Source organism: Populus nigra, chromosome 19 (assembly GCF_951802175.1).
Source record: "Populus nigra chromosome 19, ddPopNigr1.1, whole genome shotgun sequence".
NCBI classification, from domain to species: Eukaryota; Viridiplantae; Streptophyta; class Magnoliopsida; order Malpighiales; family Salicaceae; genus Populus; species Populus nigra.
The window spans coordinates 9815775-9834790 of record NC_084870.1 but is presented as its reverse complement, the minus strand read 5'-3'; the positions used below and the strand labels follow the sequence as shown (position 1 = coordinate 9834790).

The 19016-nt window shown below is 34.6% G+C and overlaps 3 protein-coding genes across 3 annotated transcripts; 2 read left to right on the top strand and 1 right to left on the bottom strand.

Annotated features, from left to right (window-relative positions):
- The first annotated feature begins 293 nt into the window (after positions 1 to 293).
- Positions 294 to 1695, top strand: LOC133679674 (probable carboxylesterase 7). The gene has a single exon (XM_062102345.1). It carries the CDS (start codon positions 488 to 490, stop codon positions 1457 to 1459), a length of 972 nt encoding a protein of 323 aa, XP_061958329.1. The 5' UTR covers positions 294 to 487; the 3' UTR covers positions 1460 to 1695.
- A 1399-nt stretch (positions 1696 to 3094) lies between these two features.
- LOC133679535 (probable carboxylesterase 5) lies at positions 3095 to 4440 on the bottom strand. Its single transcript, XM_062102152.1, has one exon. It carries the CDS (start codon positions 4321 to 4323, stop codon positions 3409 to 3411), a length of 915 nt encoding a protein of 304 aa, XP_061958136.1. The 5' UTR covers positions 4324 to 4440; the 3' UTR covers positions 3095 to 3408.
- A 4488-nt stretch (positions 4441 to 8928) lies between these two features.
- Positions 8929 to 17685, top strand: LOC133680461 (presequence protease 1, chloroplastic/mitochondrial-like). Its single transcript, XM_062103424.1, has 19 exons — positions 8929 to 9449; positions 9534 to 9717; positions 10210 to 10384; positions 10496 to 10628; positions 10716 to 10786; positions 11024 to 11107; positions 11592 to 11682; positions 12276 to 12796; positions 12885 to 13049; positions 13134 to 13352; positions 13444 to 13571; positions 13809 to 13998; positions 14599 to 14682; positions 14778 to 14875; positions 15113 to 15377; positions 15460 to 15622; positions 15755 to 15935; positions 16761 to 16832; positions 17178 to 17685. Exons 1-19 carry the CDS (start codon positions 9152 to 9154, stop codon positions 17317 to 17319), a joined length of 3264 nt encoding a protein of 1087 aa, XP_061959408.1. The 5' UTR covers positions 8929 to 9151; the 3' UTR covers positions 17320 to 17685.
- The last annotated feature ends 1331 nt before the right edge of the window (positions 17686 to 19016 follow it).

Here is a 19016-nt window from a genome sequence, read left to right as displayed (position 1 = left end):
AAACTTCATTCCTTTTAACAGACTTTTCCCCTTTTTTTATATATATGTAAACAAGAATTAATCCCATGATAAATCCATGCGATTCTACAATTTAGCATGACCTTAAATCTCCGTTGGCCAATAAAATTAGTAAAGTAATTACGCGCCAGTCAACTACTGACGTTCTCCTGGAGTTTCCTAATTTGACAAGCCTGGACGTAGAATTATAGCGTTTGATCAGGTTTGGAACTTGGACACTCTCACTTTAGAATTTCAACCCATCTAGAAGACTTTTATTATGTCATTGCTGTGTTGGCCAAGAATTAATTGCTTGAGGATTTAAAACCAGTAGCTGGGAACACCGTCAGAATTCAATTTCTTCTTTGTCTCTGTCGTCTTTCACCTGTCTATAAATTAAAGACCCTCCTCCATTCTTTTCTCAGGCTACCACTGTACCACAACTTCACCATTTCTTGTAAAACAGAGGGAAGAGAAAAGAAAAGCAACCATGTTTTCATTCAATATGGACGCAGCCAAGGCTGATGTTGCCAAGGATCTGTCTCCCTTTATCATCTTATATAAAGATGGCAGGATAGAGAGGCTCATTGGCAACGAAATCGCCCCCCCTTCCCAGGATCCCAAATCCGATGTCCTGTCAAAAGATGTCATCTATTCAAAAGAAGCAAGACTATCTTGTAGACTTTACCTCCCAAAAGGAGTGGATCCCAACAAAAAGCTCCCTCTCCTAATCTACATTCATGGGGGAGGCTTCTGCGCTGAAAGTGCCTTCTCGCCTACTTACCATAATTACGTTAACCTCTTAGTCGCCGAGGCTAAAGTTATTGCTATCTCTGTTGATTATAGGAGAGTACCAGAACATCCCATCCCTATTCCATATGATGATTCATGGGCTGCCCTGAAATGGGCTGCATCTCATGTCAACGGAGACGGACCTGAAGAGTGGCTAAATAAACATGCTGATTCAAGCAAGGTGTTCTTGGCTGGTGACAGTGCTGGTGGTAACATAGCACACCACGTGGCTATGAGGTTTGGTCAAGAGAAAATAATTGGTGTAAATGTTGCAGGTATTGTTTTAATAAATCCTTATTTTTGGGGAGAAGAACGGATTGGAAATGAAGTTAATGAATTAGAGAGAGTGTTGAAAGGGATCAGTGCAACATGGCACCTTGCATGTCCTAAAACAAGTGGATGTGATGACCCTTTAATCAATCCTACTTGTGATCCAAATTTGTCTAGTCTGGGGTGCTCCAAGGTGTTTGTTTCTGTTGCTGAGAAAGATTTGCTAAGGGATAGGGGCCTGCTATACTGCGAGACTTTGAAGAAAAGTGGATGGGTTGGAGTGATTGAGACTATGGAGGTCAAAGGAGAGGGGCACGTCTTTCATTTGTTCAAGCCAGCCAGCGACAATGCTGTGGCCATGCTTAAAAAGATTGTCTCCTTCATACATGGCCAAAACTGAATATGTTTGTCTGTTCTCTTGTTTTCTTTCAGTGTTGTATTTGATGTGGTATTGGCCTTTATAGAAAGTAGAAACCCCACCCTTTACGTAAAAAACTAATAGAGCACTACCCCCAATTCTCAGACTAGATGTCTGTGCTCTTCTGGGAAGACAATTTTAGATTGTAACCTTTTCCCTTTTCCTTTTTGAACGGGAATTTTCTTTCAGTTTAAACAAGGCACGAGCCAATTATAATTGTTGGATGCGGTCCAGAGTTACAAAGCAAGCACTTAATTCCAAATCCCATATCAGAGGACTCTAAATTATAAAACACGCATAGACTGGCTCACTCAATAAACATCCGCCATAAGTATAAAGAAAGTTCAAGATTTCAAAACCGAGTGGCGAAATCAAGTCTTTGGAATTTCCAATCTCAAATACGGACAGCAAGGCTGGATTATCTATTCGAATTATCGGGGGGGGGGGGGGGGGGGGGGCAGCAAGCGCCAAATTTAATAGTATTTTTTATGATTTAATGAAGATTAATAAAGTTGATATGGTAGCTATTGTTGAACCTCGCATTGGTGAGGTTAATGCGGATAAAGTCCTCTCAGAGTGGATGCTCAAGGTTTTTCAGGTGGTTTATGGATTCTTTGGATCCTCAATTCATTGTACTACTTTGTTTTATGAAATCTTAAAGTTTCACTGTGGGTTATATACAAAATATATAATTGTATTAAAAAAATATAAATGTTATTTTTGCCATCAAATTAAAAATACTAAAATAATCTCATTTACCACATCGATCATTAACCTGTTAGTTTTTGTTTTTGTTTTTTTTTAAAAAAAGCAAGAAAGTGAAAGCACCGACCCCTATCCTCAGTGCACTGTAGAGAGGGAATATTTTTTACCATCTCTCTTAGTTTTTTTTTTTCCTTTCAATTCCTCGTTCTTTCTTTCTTTCTTTTTAGGCTCTTAACCCTTATATATATATATATAAAGCACCTATTCGCCTAACTGTAGCGTTAATTTACCAACCAAAGGCAATTAAAGTAAAATAATTTTCTTTGGTCCTAAATCAAACAAATAAATATAATATCCAACTCAAAAAACCCAACAACCACCTATCCTTCACATGTTTTTTTTTTATTAAAAAATAATATAAATTATATTTTGAGATTTTAATTAATAATTTAAATTATTAAATTAAAATAATTTTTTTAAAATAATATCATTATTAAAAGATAAATCCAGACCAAACACGGCCAGGAACAATCAGACCCATCAAGGGAAACCCTACCCCTTTGTCGTTATTCCCAACCTCATAAAATCAAACCTCTGTCGCCCCCAGCTGGCCACCCATCACAGCCACCATTCCCCTCACACCTGCTAGGCTGCTACCACGCAAAACTCACTGAGTCAACTCACTAAACTTAAAACAAAAGGAAATCCATCCTCAAAGTTAAACAAGATCTCAAACCACCCGCAACAAATCTATTAATCAAATTTAAGAATAATTATTTCTTCTCTTCTTATCATTCAACGTTCGTCGTAATGAGCAGACAATCCACTTGATGCGGCAGGGAGTAAGAATTTGATTTAAAGACAACAACCTTTGAAGTGTAATTGATAACAATGAATAATAAAATCTGTAAATAGAGAACTGCTGTGTTGATTACTTTCAAGAAAGTAAGAATTACATCAGAACAGGCAGAATCTCACTGCCAAAATATGGGAGTCTCTCCCATAAATTGGAATCTCTCCAATAATAATCTCAGAAAAAATCTCTCTACCATAATAGCAATTATTATAAGGCTCAAAGGGCCGGGCATGCTACGACCGTCATCAAATTCAATAGCAGTGTCACCATTATTCTTGGATTGATCATGCTGTTTTACAACAGAAACTCCATCAAACTCCTCTCCATTTGCATCACCCCTGCAACCACGGTCAATGGAGTGAAAGGAAGCCTAGCCATGGTTAATAAACGAGGCCAACTTCTTTAATAAGGCTTCAGCGGTGTCACAATTTGGGTTAAACAGATGAAACACATGGCCCTCTCCTTCTGTCTCCACAATCTCCACCTCTCCACCCCACCCGCTCCTCCTCAATGTCTCATGATAAAACAACCCTCTCTGTCTCAGCACATCCTTCTCAGCCAGACAAATTAGCACCCTGGTGCACCCCAGGCTAGCCATCCTCGAGTCAGCAGCTGGATTATATCTAAAATCATCTAATCCACTTGTAGTTGGGCTTACAAAAATCCACGACTCATCCACGCTATCTTTACTCCCAAAATATGGATGGACTAAACAAAGTCCCGTTAACTTCACTCCATTTAGATTTTCTATCCCAGCTTGAGCAGCCAAGTCATGTGCAATATTGGCACCTCCACTATCGCCAGCAAGAAAAACTCGGCCAAAATTAGCATAGTCCCTTATCCATTCTTCAGGACCTTCACCATTAGAATGTGATGCCACCCATTTTAGGGCAACCCATGAGTCCTCATGACATGCTGGGACTAGATACTCAGGGGCCAATCTGTAATCAATAGAAACAGCAACAACACTAGCTGCAGTGACAAGAGATGTCACATAATTATGATATGTTGCACAGAATGGTGATCCAACCCTGAACCCTCCACCATGAAAATAGATTAGGAGAGGGAGTTTGTGGCCTGAATTTATGGTGCTAGTAGGGATAAAAATACGTGCTGATACGTCGATTTCGGGAGCGATTAGCACGTCTTTGGTTGATACCCCATCTGTAGAATTGATGGATGACGGAACTTTATCGGTGCCGAAGAACCTTTCTACACGTCCTTCTTTGTATACACGAATATATGAGCCCCACTGGTGAATTATTTCATTTGAACTTGAATCCATGATTGAGGGAGTGTGTGGAATATATGGAGGAAGAACTGGTGGATGATCAATAAACGTGGTCGATCTATATATAAAGAGATTGACGAACTCAGGACAATGGAGCAATTAAATTAAAATTAAAAAACTGACCACAGCCAGGAATCTTTATAAACAATCATGACTACCTACCACCATTTTGGCTTCATGTGTTCTTAACAGATATCCACTATCCTTAATTTTGTTTCCCACGCTACATTAAATTATTTTTTGGGGGCAGCTAGTTATTTTACAAAACAAAAAACTAAAAGAACATCCTCTTCGTGGTTCATAAACCAGTATTCACGTTCACACACAAAAAATATTGTTCATTGTAATTTATTTTTATTATTTTGGTCCTTGTATTTTGTAGCAGCTAGAATTTTACAACTAATTTTTTTTTAAAAAAAATTATCATTTGAAATTATATTTCCAAGTTTTAATGTGCTGAATATGTTTTGATGCGTTTTACCTCCCTTGCCTTGTGTGTCGTTAAATGTTCCCATATTAAATTAACAATTAATTTTATAAAACAGACTTTCAATTTTTTTTTAAAAATAAATTAAGATATTAAAGATAAAAATTAATATAAAAAAAAAAACATTTCCACTAAAGGGACTCAAAGGTTTCACTAAATCCCTTAAAATTCAATCTTCTCATCTTTCATCCATGATCTTTTATTTTGACACGTTCTAGTTTTTAGAAGCTGAAAAGGAAAGAAAAAGTCATCATAAAAGTCAAAAAAAACTTTTGGGTGGTCAGATTTGAGGTTTAGAGGTCCATAAAATATCTTAAATTTTGGTTTTTTAGGGTTGAAGATCTTTTACCTCGATTTTGAACTCTGATTTGCAACGGCTAATTAAACAACAGTGCGGTTCTGTAGAGTCAAAAAAAAAAAAATTGCACTAATCTACAGTACTTGTGTCTAACTCGTGTTTCATATAAAGTGAAGAGTAGATGATACTTTATCACTACATTTAAATATTAAATTCAATAGTCAAACTCGTTCCTAGCGAAGGAAGAGAAGAATAATAATAATTTTGGTAGACAATAATTAATCACTTAATTTAAAAATTTAAACTAGTAATTAAAATCTCATAATATAATTTATATAATTTTTTAATATTATAGTATAGATTATTTTTTAAAAATATTTTTTAAAAAAATATATATATTAAAATAATTTTTTATATATTTATTTTACTTTTTACATCGCATCAAGATCATTAAAAATAAATATTAAATAGTTTTTCAAACAATTAAACATACTCAATTACAGTTTTAAATACAAAATAATCGTTAACTAAATTTCTAACCCAGACACGAAGAAACTTTTTATGATATTTTTCTTCATACTTTTATTATATTATGAGCATATCCAGCCTGCTTTGGACAGACCCCGACTATAGTATTTCTTTTATTTTATACTTATATCAATATTATTGGATAATAAATAATGTTACTGCTAAGAAAATATGATAAGATATTAACTGGATATTAGTCGTAAAAATTTCAAAATATCAAAATTTTAATTTTTTTTATGTTTGTCGTGTAATTATTTTAAGGAAAAAATTGTTATATAAGGATTTTTTATAATACAGGAAAATATGCTCTTTACATGGCCGACATTTCGTGATCGTCGGTGCACAGTTCCTCGACAGGTACGTTTTATAGCTGCCAGCTGGGCCTGGGTTATTAACTTCCTTTTCCATTGTGCTCGCATGTGATTTTTTCAGTTCTTACAAACTTTATTCGAGGACGTGATTCTGTCTTTTTCTCTTTTCCCTGTTATAACCATACAATTATTAGTATTTTATTATAATTACTAGTATTATAAAAAACATAAAACAACATTTTTCACTTTTCAACATAATCATATTTACTTTTCACTCCCTGTGATTTTTTTTCTATTTTTACATATTAGTCCCTGTAATTTGTAAAGTTTCCAATTTAGTCATGAAATTCGCTTTCTTTATGTTTCAGTCCTTAATAAGGAGAAAGTCACCGGATAGATTTAAAACTTACGTGTTTTCAAAATATCTTGTCTTTTCGTTTATTGAAAAGAAGAAGAAGAAAGAATTATGCATATTAGATATAAAGTAACGGTTAATGTTGTAATAGAAATTTACGATCTTTTTAAAACTAAAACATAATTAGATAATTGTTTAAATATCATTTCAATATATTTATTTAAAAGAATTTTACTATAAAATTTCAGTAAATATTATTTTCAATGAAATTCAACTGTGAGAAGCCATCTGAGACATTCAATTATCGAGGAAAAAAATACTAAATAGTAAACAAAATCATGACATACAAGGACAGCAAACATATTCAGCTATTTTGATTTGTGAAAGAAGCAATTTTTTTGAAGCATAGCCACGGCATTGTCGCCAGTAGGGTCGACCAAACGACAAGCGTTCCCCTCTCATTTAGTCTCTGATAGTTCCGTGATTTTCTGGCGAATGGAATAATTTTTTATATATATATAAAATAAAATAATAAATATATAAGCTTTTTAATTTTAATTTTTAATTCTAATTATAAATTAAAAATCCTATGACTATTAGTTGTGTCAATAAATAAAAAAATATAGTGTTAATGTGTCTATTTAACTCGTTTAGTTGTGGGTATACTAATTTTTTTCAACTAAAAAAAATAATATGTAGGTATTATTAAAGTGTTTTTTTACATCGGGTAAAAAATATAACTGTGAATCATAAAGTCTATACTTGTATATAATAAAGATCATAAGCATTTATAAAAATATATAAGATTTTAATCTAATTTTTAATGCAGTAAAAAATAAAAACAATGTTATAATTACTATAGTGAAACATCTTTTTTTTTAATATGTGTAAAATAAATTTTCAAAAACAAAACATGTGAAGAAAAAAGCATTAAAAAAATACAAAGGAATGAAAAAGAATAATAAAAAATGATATAAATAGGCAAAGTGTAAATAATAATAAAATAATATTTTTTTCCAAAAAGAGTGTAAAGAAAAACTAAAAAAACATTAAAATAATGAATTTGGCATGCAAGTTATAATTTATTAAAAAAAATCAGGCATGCAAGCTACTTAAATATGTTTTTTTACATAAAAAATTAAAAATATCATTTAAAAAGTCTATACAACCATTTAACTAAATAAATCAATAATAATTTATGTAAATAAAAAAAATCATTAGCAATATCCAATTACAAAACAATAAAGATCAGATATTTATTCGTTTGTGTTTACTAATATTTTAAAATAATTAAAAGATAAATCCATTCTAAAAATCTCATTACCTAAATAACAAATACAAACAAAAATAATTGAATAAACTGACAACATAAAAATATTACTAAAGGCCAAACACATGATAAATATATAAGGAATGGATACCCGCTGAAATAATGGAAACATATAAAAAGAAAAACCTAAGTGAACCCAATAGCCAACCTAGGTAGACAAATCATACACATAACCTAAGATATGAAATTGATACGATATCATAAATAACACAACAAAAACAATATCAACAAAAAAATTATTTAAAATAAATACTTCAAAAAAAAATATCGAAGCGAACTTCAAGCAAATCTTTTAGATTTATGAACTGAATCATGAAGGTACCATTTTTCCTTGCTTCGTCGTATTCAATACTCAATTATCTCATTGCCAATATCCTCCTATCTCCCAAAAAAAAAAAAAAAATTCAATCCACAAGATTAAATTACTGTATCAAGTTTCAAAAATAATCTCATGATTACTAAAATGACTATTTAAACATGTTATTTAATACTCTATAATTTTAAATTTTATACTTTACAAAGTGCGTGTGTGTGTTTATTGAATAATATATTTTGAAGGATCTGAAAATTTGTATCTGTAATTATAAGTAAAAGAGGGAGCTTTATGTTAGGATTGATCAGAAATGTTTTTCAAGAAGTATTTTTTTTTTGGGGTTAAAATTAGCATCACTGGATTGCTCCTCCATAAAAAGCAATGTAATTGTTTCTCTCTCCACTCCACTCCACCGCCAGAAAAAAACTTTTCATTGTCACTGTGCATTGAGCATTACTTTGAGCCGTTTATAGTTTTGTTGATTTTTGACATCACTATAAAAACGTTGACTTCATGGTCTTAATAACTCAGATCCACGACAAAGAAGTATCGTGAAAAAACCCATAACTTAGTCTCGTAGGCCTTTGCTCTTGTCAATCAAGCTCGGCCCACTAACCAAGTGAGGGTTTTTTTTTTGTTTTTTCCTGTCTCTCTCTCTCTTCTATGTAGTAAAAAAAACAGCGATAGATGATTTAAATCAAGATCCGTGTTTTAGATTAAGTTCCATTTTTATGTAAAAATAATTTTAAAATATAAAATAAAAATTAATTTAAATAAAATTATTATCTGTTAAAACATGAATACAAAAACAAACACGGTCAAACTCTAAAAAAAAACAAACAAACACGGTCAAACTCTAAAAAAAACTTAATTTCTAGCTCTAATATAGATGCATTGGATATACTTATGTGTCATGAAAAATATAAATTGTGAAGAAGAAGATTATACTGTAACCTGGCTATTTTCATTTCCGACTCTCCAAGCAAACTACACACTTTACCATAATAGAAGGGAACCACAGAAAGCATTTACTGCCATTCCAATGCGTTTCTGATCAAGTAAAACAGGAAAAGCCCAAAACGACACTCCAAGTAGCGTCCTTCCCTTTCTTTCTCCTTTGATGTTCTCCCTCTTCTCCACGTTGTTAAACCCCAAACAAAACCAGAAACCTTAACCCCCCCTCCCCCTCCATCCACGAAAATGGAGACAGCAATTCTCCTTCGCTCTTCCAACAAATTACTCCATTTCCCTCGCTACTACACTCCCCGCAACTTCTTTCGCCTTTTCTCTTCCTCATCTAAATCGCCACGCTCCTCGCCCTCCCCCCCACGCAATCTCCACCGTCCGATTAACCCCCTCACCTCTCGCTCCCTCCTTCTCCGCCGCCGCTGTAGATTACTCCCTCTCTCTGCCACGCCATACTCATCCTCTTTCCACTTCATCAAACATCACCTCTCTTCTTCCTCTCCTCACGCCATCGCCACCCAATGCACTCCAGGTCACGTGTTTTTCATTTTTTAAAAAAATTAATTTAATATCAGAAAAATGATAATTCGAGCTTTGATTGTGTGTGTGGTTGCAGATGTTAGCACCTTGCCTGACGAGGTTGCGGCGAAATATGGATTTGAGAAAGTATCAGAGGAGTTTATCGGAGAGTGTAAATCAAGAGCTGTGTTATTCAAGCATAAAAAAACTGGAGCTGAAGTCATGTCTGTTTCCAATGATGATGAGAATAAAGTTTTCGGCATTGTTTTTCGCACTCCGCCGTAAGCTCTTAGCATTATTATTAGTATTATCATCGTGTTTGAAGCTTAATTTGATTTTAAGTGGATGGAATTCTAGTGGTTTTGATTAAGAAAATGGATATTATTGAAATCTTTATTTTTTGTGATTGTTATCTTTATAGTATTTGACTTTCTTTTTTTTTGTTGCTTTAAGATTAACTTAGTGTCTAAATGGTGAGGTTTATTTGTACTTTAGTAGAAGAGCGTGGATATCATTGAAAAGTTTGAATCTATTATGATTGTAGAGGTGTTGAATTTGTGAAAGGAATTGGCTACGGAGTGTTTTGTATTTGAAAATTAAAATTGTTGTGTTTTATGCTCTTTGCAGTTTGGTTATTAGCGAAAAGTTTGGCTAAGTTTTTTTTTTTTTATAGATTCTTGAGAGAGGACCTGATAAAATTTTACGCCAGTCAAATTTTGTAGCAAAATTAGTTGACGTGCAAGCTACTGATCATGATTAATGGTGTAATGCAGGAAGGATTCAACTGGGATACCACACATATTGGAACACAGTGTGTTATGTGGGTCAAGGAAGTACCCATTGAAAGAACCATTTGTTGAATTATTGAAAGGAAGTCTGCATACGTTTCTGAATGCATTCACTTATCCTGACCGGACCTGCTACCCAGTTGCTTCCACGAACACAAAGGTAACAGTGAATTAGTAAATGTATGATATTGCAACTTTGGGTAATAGCCTTTTTTTATTTCTTTTGGATTTTGTTTAGATGTTAATACTTGGATCTTGTTTTTCAAAACAGGATTTCTATAACTTGGTTGATGTATACCTGGATGCTGTATTCTTTCCTAAATGTGTGGAGGATCACCATACTTTTCAACAGGAGGGTTGGCATTTTGAGCTCAACAATCCTTCAGAAGAAATATCTTATAAAGGTTGCATATTTTAAGAAATATACCCAGCTTCCTTGTTTTGCATGTAGTATATTCACCTTTATTGAGTTTATTTCTCCTTAATCCCAGGAGTTGTTTTTAATGAAATGAAGGGTGTCTATTCTCAACCTGATAATATTCTAGGACGGACTGCTCAGCTGGCAAGTTCCCTTTTCTCTAATTGTTTGATCTTTACTTATTTCAGTATGAAACACGTTGACTGCTTAGATGTTCAGTCATGCCTGCATGCAATCATTCACGAGTGCAATTTTGAGAAAGCAATTATTTGAATGCTATTAGTTTGATAATTAGCTCATTATAGATTATTTGTTTTATGGACATGCCTCCACTACAAATTATGTTATCTGTAGTAACTGTCACTCGTAACTTCTGTGCAGGCTCTTTTCCCAGACAATACCTATGGTGTTGATAGTGGAGGAGATCCAAAAGTTATTCCCAAATTGACCTTTGATCAATTTAAGGTCAGTCTCAACATCCCTGTTCTACTATGTGATTCATAAACTTCTGGATCTTTGATGGTACTCATCCATCTGTCTGTTTTAGAAAACATGAGTGTTTTCATAATGGTTTTTAGCTTTTAGAAGCTAGAAGCTTGTAAAACAATACTTATGTTTTTTGTTTCAAAATAAATTAGGACAGTGAATACTTCATTTTCCATTCACTGGTATGTATTACCAGGCACAAGAACTTTGACTCCCTGGTGTGATTTTCCCGTCAAGTACATCTGCTGTCAAATATTTTCAATAATGTGCAAATATTTATGCGTGAATTTATTTATTTATTTTTTGCATATGTGTGATCTCTGTTACTGTAGTGAGTGTGCTATATATGTTATTTCCTTATCTTGTACATGTGCTTATGCATGGTTTCATGAAGGATCAGTGTATTCTTGATCATGAATAGGTACATACAGGACTCTTTTCTTTACTGATTAAAATAATACAGGAGTTTCACGGTAAATATTACCACCCCAGCAATGCCAGGATATGGTTTTATGGAGATGACGATCCAACTGAGCGCTTACGCATCCTGAGTGGTACTGCATCCAAGTTCCATCTCTGTTGAGTTATGAAAGCATTGCATGCAAACGCTTCTTTTTCACTTAAATGCAAGGCGAACACATCTTAGAAAATACTCAGGTGATTTTTTCCTAAAGGGAAGCATTTGCAGAGCTAGAGGTGTGAAGGTGAAACGATGTGGACCATAATTGTCAAACTTTGTTCTCAGAAAACTAGATTGAAACCAAACTTTATATTCATTTAGTGGGTTTTGCCCGATGGAATTTGGCAACTGTTTCTTTGATTTTAATTTGTCTAAATATTCATATCATCATGCTTCATCATGCTATCATACAGTTTAAATAGAATGTGTTAAGTGTGTGTGTATTTACAAAGCCTGTAGGCTGGCCTATTGATTGTTCATGTCCCATTTCAATTTCTATGATCAATTTGCTTTTGAAATCTTAAATTGTTTATTTAAGTGAGGAATAGTGTTCTTTGTGTACCTTAAGACCATTATACCATCCACATTCATCTTGTATACTATCACCTGTAATATTCCAGCTCAGTAATTAGCAATTTCAGGATTCTGAGAAACTTGTACTTGAATTGTTCTCTCTTTCTCTCTCAGAGTATCTAGATATGTTCGATGCAAGTTCAGCTTCAAATGAGTCAAGGATTGAGCAACAGAAATTCTTTTCAGAGCCTGTCAGGATTGTTGAGAAATATCCGGCTGGTGATGGCAGTGATTTGAAAAAGAAGCATATGGTATGCCTTAATTGGTTGCTAGCAGATAAGCCCTTAGACTTGGAAACTGAGCTTACTCTTGGCTTTTTGGATCATCTTATGTTGGGAACCCCTGCTTCACCCTTGAGGAAAATCTTACTGGAAAGTGGTCTTGGAGATGCCATTGTTGGTGGTGGAGTTGAAGATGAGCTGCTTCAACCACAATTTAGTATTGGGTTGAAGGGTGTCTCTGAAGAAGACATTGAAAAGGTAGAAGAATTAGTCATGAGTACACTTAAGAAGTTAGCAGAGGAAGGATTTGAGACAGATGCCGTGGAGGCTTCCATGAATACAATCGAGTTTTCTCTCAGGGAAAACAACACTGGGTCATTTCCTCGTGGCTTATCACTGATGCTTCAATCCATTGTAAGTTTTGCATGTTTTTCCCCTCATTTCTGCAAACCAGTCATCATTTATTTATTTCAGATATCATTGACGTGGTTTTGGTTTGCAGAGCAAATGGATATATGATTTGGATCCCTTTGAGCCTTTGAAGTATGAGAAACCCTTGATGGCCCTAAAAGCAAGAATAGCTGAGGAAGGTTCCAAAGCTGTTTTTTCTCCTTTAATTGAGAAATTTATCTTGAACAATCTTCATCGTGTTACCATTGAAATGCAGGTATTCATTTTAGTCTGAAATTTCATTTTCTATATCTGATTGTACAGTAATTGTATCAGTGACACTGGGTGTTTTCTGTTTCAGCCTGATCCTGAGAAAGCTTCTCGTGATGAAGCTGCTGAAAGAGAAATTTTGGAGAAAGTAAAAGCAAGCATGACTGAAGAAGATCTTGCTGAGCTAGCACGTGCTACACAGGAGCTGAGATTAAAGCAGGAAACTCCTGACCCACCTGAAGCTTTAAGAAGTGTTCCAAGCCTCTCTTTGCTTGACATTCCCAAAGAACCCATACATGTTCCCACTGAGGTTATTGTTAAGCTTTTAGTGTTTTGTGCTTGAATGTCCTGCATATGACCATTTTGGGGACTTGTGCTTAGCATTTATACACTAACTGTAGGCTGGGGATATCAATGGAGTAAAAGTACTGAAGCATGACCTCTTCACAAATGATGTCCTTTATGCTGAAATTGTCTTTAATATGAGATCACTGAAGCAAGAACTTCTTCCTTTAGTGCCACTTTTCTGGTGAGATGTTGCCTTGAAGATTATTTCCATGGTCATTTCTTGTTGTGCATGTTTTTTTTTTCTCCTGTCTCCACTGTGAACATATGTTCAAATTTCACTTAGGTCAGGCTAACCGAACAGAAATCTTAAAACTTAACATGTGCCATTCTTTATCAATTTCAATGGCTGCGTCCTGCGCACTGTGTATTTCTTTGCAGACTATATAATCACATTTTCACTATTTCTCAATGCTCTCAGTCAGTCATTGCTTGAAATGGGCACAAAGGATTTGTCCTTTGTGCAACTTAACCAGTTGATTGGAAGAAAAACTGGAGGTATATCTGTTTATCCATTCACATCATCCGTTCAAGGCAGGGAGGATCCATGCAGTCATATAATTGCTCAGGGTAAAGCCATGGCAGGTCGTGTTGAGGACTTATTCAACCTGGTAAGTGCAGCTGAATTGTTTTGTCACTATATCCAGTTGAAGTGGCTTTCAAGCACTTCTGTCATTGTAGATATTGCAGTTGCCTTGTTTTTCCTAAAGGCGTCAGCACACTGGGAGAAACTTGATTATTTTTTCTCCAGTTCCTTTTGATGTTTTTCACTTGCTTGTTCCTGTTTGTTGAAATACTGGTATCTTGCATTTGAATGTACTGATTGGCGATGCTTTCTAGAATTTGGACATGCTTTCCTTTTTCCTTTTTTTTATTGTATGTCCTAGTAAATTCTCCTTTAATACCTGAACCAGCTGAAGAAACCCAGATGGCAAATTAACAACATTTTTTAATTATTGGTATTGCGTAAGCATGTACACTATATAGCTATAAGTTTACTTTCATGAAGATTGTTTTTTATTAAGGGTTTAAATGGTTTTATTTTATTTTATTTTTTTGAAGCCCACTTTTGTCTCTTGCTGCAAACATCTGTACTAAGTGACCTATTTTCTAAACTCGAGCTGACGCTTTATGTTTTGAAGTCTATAGCGACATTTACAGAATCATTTGCCTTGGGATGCAATGAATTGATGAAATGCTATTTGCTGTAGGTTAATTGCGTTCTTCAAGAAGTCCAATTTACAGACCAGCAACGCTTTAAGCAGTTCGTTTCCCAAAGCAAAGCAGGAATGGAGGTACTTATTCATACTTTTTTGTCTGTTGAATCAGAAATGCAATTGGGTCATTACCTTTAAGAACATAATCTCGATGTTCTAAAAAATATCTTCAGAACCGTTTAAGAGGCAGTGGCCACAGAATTGCAGCTACAAGAATGGATGCAAAGTTAAATGTTTCAGGATGGATTTCCGAACAAATGGGTGGTGTAAGGTTGGAATGTTCATCTTTTGGTTAATCTGTAATTCTTTGATTTCATCCAACAACCTCATATGATACAAGTGTTACAGTTCTAGGATTTTAATACATGTGCAGTAAATGATATACAATTTTGACATAATGCTAATTGCTTCACATGTATAAATAAATTATGAAAGATTCAAGTTTTGTGGAGAGCTTTCTTACTGCAAATGAAATGATACTGACACAACTCAATTGTTGGGGTCATAGTTACTTGGAATTCCTGCAAGCTCTCGAGGAGAGAGTTGATCAAGATTGGGCTGGAGTTTCATCATCTCTTGAGGAAATTCGTACATCCTTGTTATCAAAGAATGGCTGCTTGATAAACATGACTGCTGACGGGAAAAATCTCACCAACTCAGAAAAGTACGTTAGCAAGTTTCTTGATTTGCTTCCTAGCAAGTCTTCTGTTGAAGCTGCTGCTTGGAATGCTCGACTTTCTCCAGGAAATGAAGCTATTGTGATTCCTACACAGGTGAACAAATTATTTCCCTGTCTGCTGTTTCGTCTTCTTTTCTGGTTGCCAGGGGAAATTTCTAAACTTTCACCTTCTACAGGTTAATTATGTTGGCAAAGCTGCTAATATCTATGACACTGGTTATCAGCTTAATGGGAGTGCTTATGTTATCTCCAAACACATTAGCAATACATGGTTGTGGGATCGTGTGCGTGTTAGTGGTGGGGCATATGGAGGGTTTTGTGATCTTGATACTCACTCAGGTAAAACAATGAGACACAGTCCTTGGCATGGAGTTCTGATTACGCACTGTCTGGAACAGAAAAGGAGTTGTAATTGCTATAATATAAATCTAACCATTGGAATTCAATTTATGATTTTTGTTATTTTTGTAGGAGTGTTCTCCTTTTTATCCTATCGTGATCCCAACTTGCTGAAGACACTTGATGTATATAATGGAACTAGTGCTTTTCTACGTCAATTAGAAATGGACGACGATACTCTCTCCAAAGCAATAATTGGGACTATTGGAGACGTGGATTCATACCAGCTGCCAGATGCCAAAGGTTATAGTAGGTATGTGGAGAACATGTTTCAGAACCTTTTTTGACAGGTCAATTTTTTGGACACTCAAGACCTTTGTTTCATCATTAACCTTCCATCGTTCTACCTGGTTCTTATCAACCAAAACTCCAATCTTTTCTTTCACTGTTTTATTACCACTAGTATTAGCCCTTGAAATCGGTGGAGTCTTGGCATCTTTTAGCATTGGACCATCCTGTTCAAACAAATCCAAAAATTAAAACCAACATAACATAATCGAATAACACAAAGTGTGAAAGTCTATCTCAAACATAAACACGCATTTTTCTAGTAACTACAACCATTATCAAAACTAAAAAGCTTAAAACTTTAAGCTATCATCTATCAAAGATTTCATTGAAAATTTGAATCAGTGTGACATACTTTTAATACTTTACAGTTTGGAATATTTTAGTGAGATGGAGATGCAACCACGACATTGGCCCTGTCAGAGGCACTTAGAACTTCTACAATAGCTTCTTCCATTGTACGTGGGGGTGTTTGTGTGTTAGTAGGTTTGGCTGCTAGCTTCTCTGGTTGCCTTTTTAGGGTGTTTCTGTTATGATTTTAGCTTTTTAACAACTGGTGTACTCGAAACAAGGAAAATTGAACTCATTTCTATTTACCCCTCACCCCACCAAACCCGTACCTAAAAAATACAAAAACCAACATCTATGTGGAATCAAATTCTACGAGCCTGAAATTGGAAGTCGGTGGTTAAGTAAAAAAGACTTTAGGGAAATGCGGTTCTAATTGGCTTTTATTTTTTATATTATTAATCAAGCACACTAAAAAAAATTGTATTACATTGCTTTTCAGTTTATTGCGGTATTTATTGGGAATCACAGAAGAAGAAAGGCAAAAGAGACGTGAAGAAATATTGTCAACCAGGTAAAGATTGATGTTTATTTGCTTATTGTTTGCCTTGACCAAAAACTCCACTTGTATAATTACAAAAACATTGGTTGGTTATCACCCAGAATGGAGGACAGAGCTGGTTTCTTTTAAAGAAATGGAAAAAGGAAATAATGGGAAAACAGATCAGGCTCATATCATTTACATTACTGAATCCATTGATTTGAATGACTTTAATGATATATCATGAATGCCATTTTGAATATAGATTCACACCAACATTTGTGTCATTAAATCTGTTCGAGTCTTTCATGCCAGGTTAAAATCAAGACATTTTTCAAGATTTAAACATTTCCATCTTCTCTTTCCTTTTTTCCACAGTTTGAAAGACTTCAAGGAATTTGGGGAGGTAATCGAGGCTGTTAAAGATAAATGGGTTTCAGTTGCCGTGGCGTCTCCAGATGATGTTGATGCTGCAAACAAAGAGCGTTCCAACTATTTTGATGTGAAGAAAGCCCTTTAATGCCTCCCATATTGTATCTTTCAGGACAGATACTCTTCCCCACCCCCACCACAGCATATCAGATCAACTGATATCTCAATTTTTTCTTTCAGTGATTGACAACTTATTAACGAGTAGGGAATTAGAGGAGTTTTTTTTTTGCTATTTAAAACCCCAATACTGTACCTGTGGTTCCGTAGAGGTTACCTGTACAGTGTTGTCATTTATCTCCTTCAAGATGAACTTAAGAACTGTTACCATCCTTTTCTCCCTCATTTTAACAGATTGAAAAACCATTTCGAGAGGGTTGCTGCACTTGATCTCACCATGGATTCAATTTTTTCCTGCACTTGAATAACACACTTTAATGGAAAAGGAGATTTCATATTTTGCGTCACACTTCAATAATTGAAGTTTATCCAACTACTGTATGTTACAGCTTGTAAACGTTAGAACCTTGCCGAGTTATTGTAAAGATGGTGGCAGTAATTTGTGAATTACTATTTCGTATGTGGTCGGAGATGATGCTGTTCTCAGTTCTTTTATTGTTGTTTTCATTCGATGATTTTATAGAATGACCAGCCACCTTTTTTTATATTTTTGTTTAAATTAAATTTTTACGATATTAAATAAATATATTTAAACTTAACATAAAATAAAGTAGAATTTAATTGATAATTTAAAAATATTAATACTAAATTTAATTCTATCAATCATTTCCTTATATTTTAGAATATTTTATTTTGTGGCCAAACGAAAACATTTTTCTTCCATTGAAATAAAGAAAGAAAGAAAGAAAAGAAAACGAAAGAAAGACCCAGCCCATACAGATAGAAGGCTTCGGCCCATTTAAAATTTAAACGAAATGTGTACTGTGGGGTTTCGGAGAGAACAGAGAGAAACGGTTTTGGTTCTTCAACAGTGTAAACTTGGTAGAAACAAGGAGGAGAAAAAAGTTCAGAAATACCCACAAGAACCGTCGATATAAATTATTTCAAGATTACCAGTGAAATCCCTACTGAGATTCAGTTGCGTTTCAAAAACATGGTGTTCTTGAATTTCCTTTCCTACTTTCATCACCCGCCATCTTAGCAAAACCACCACAAGAAACAACGACCTCATTCTAATGAAATATTTCTCAAAAGAAGAGAAAGAGTTTTACCTTCTACACCCAGATGGGGGTTTTCCTGATTGCTATGCTGGAAAAAAAATTGTTCGTTTAAAAGTATAGGTTGTAATGACTATTGACGATGCTCAAGATTTTGGACATCTAGATTTATTATATATGATATTTAGTCTCTTTGAAAGATTAGAAAATGGCGGTCGAGGTCTTGTAGAATGATTTCTAATGATCTGAGGTGCTTTATTTGGTAGCTGTCGAGGTCTGCTTTTGTAAATGGTGCTTGTCATTGGCTTGCACATGATCCATTGAAGAGGGATGATGCATCCCATGTAATTTATACCATTTACTCTGAGGAATGGAGTGTTCGGGGATATGGCAATTCCAGATTGTTAAGGTGTTTAATAGAATGCTTTCGTTGGTCCCTTCCAGGACCTGGTCAAGGGGAAGAGCATTATTCAGTGTGGGTGAAGAAAGAGCACAGTGCTTCGGAATCTTGGACCAAACTTTTCAATATTGAACATTTGAAAGGGGTAAGAAGATTAAATGCATTTAGGAAAAATGACAAATGACAAGGTTATACTTTTGGGGAGAGGTG

What these genes read in the sequence shown, in the direction of transcription:
- LOC133680461 (XM_062103424.1), top strand. Translation starts at nt 9,152, where the DNA reads ATGGAGACAGCAATTCTCCTTCGCTCTTCCAACAAATTACTCCATTTC. An exon ending in TGACCTTTGATCAATTTAAG is followed by an intron (nt 11,108 to 11,591) that starts GTCAGTCTCAAC and finishes AAAATAATACAG; the next exon opens with GAGTTTCACGGTAAATATTA. An exon ending in CTATTGTGATTCCTACACAG is followed by an intron (nt 15,378 to 15,459) that starts GTGAACAAATTA and finishes CACCTTCTACAG; the next exon opens with GTTAATTATGTTGGCAAAGC.
- LOC133679674 (XM_062102345.1), top strand. Translation starts at nt 488, where the DNA reads ATGTTTTCATTCAATATGGACGCAGCCAAGGCTGATGTTGCCAAGGAT.
- LOC133679535 (XM_062102152.1), bottom strand. Translation starts at nt 4,323, where the DNA reads ATGGATTCAAGTTCAAATGAAATAATTCACCAGTGGGGCTCATATATT.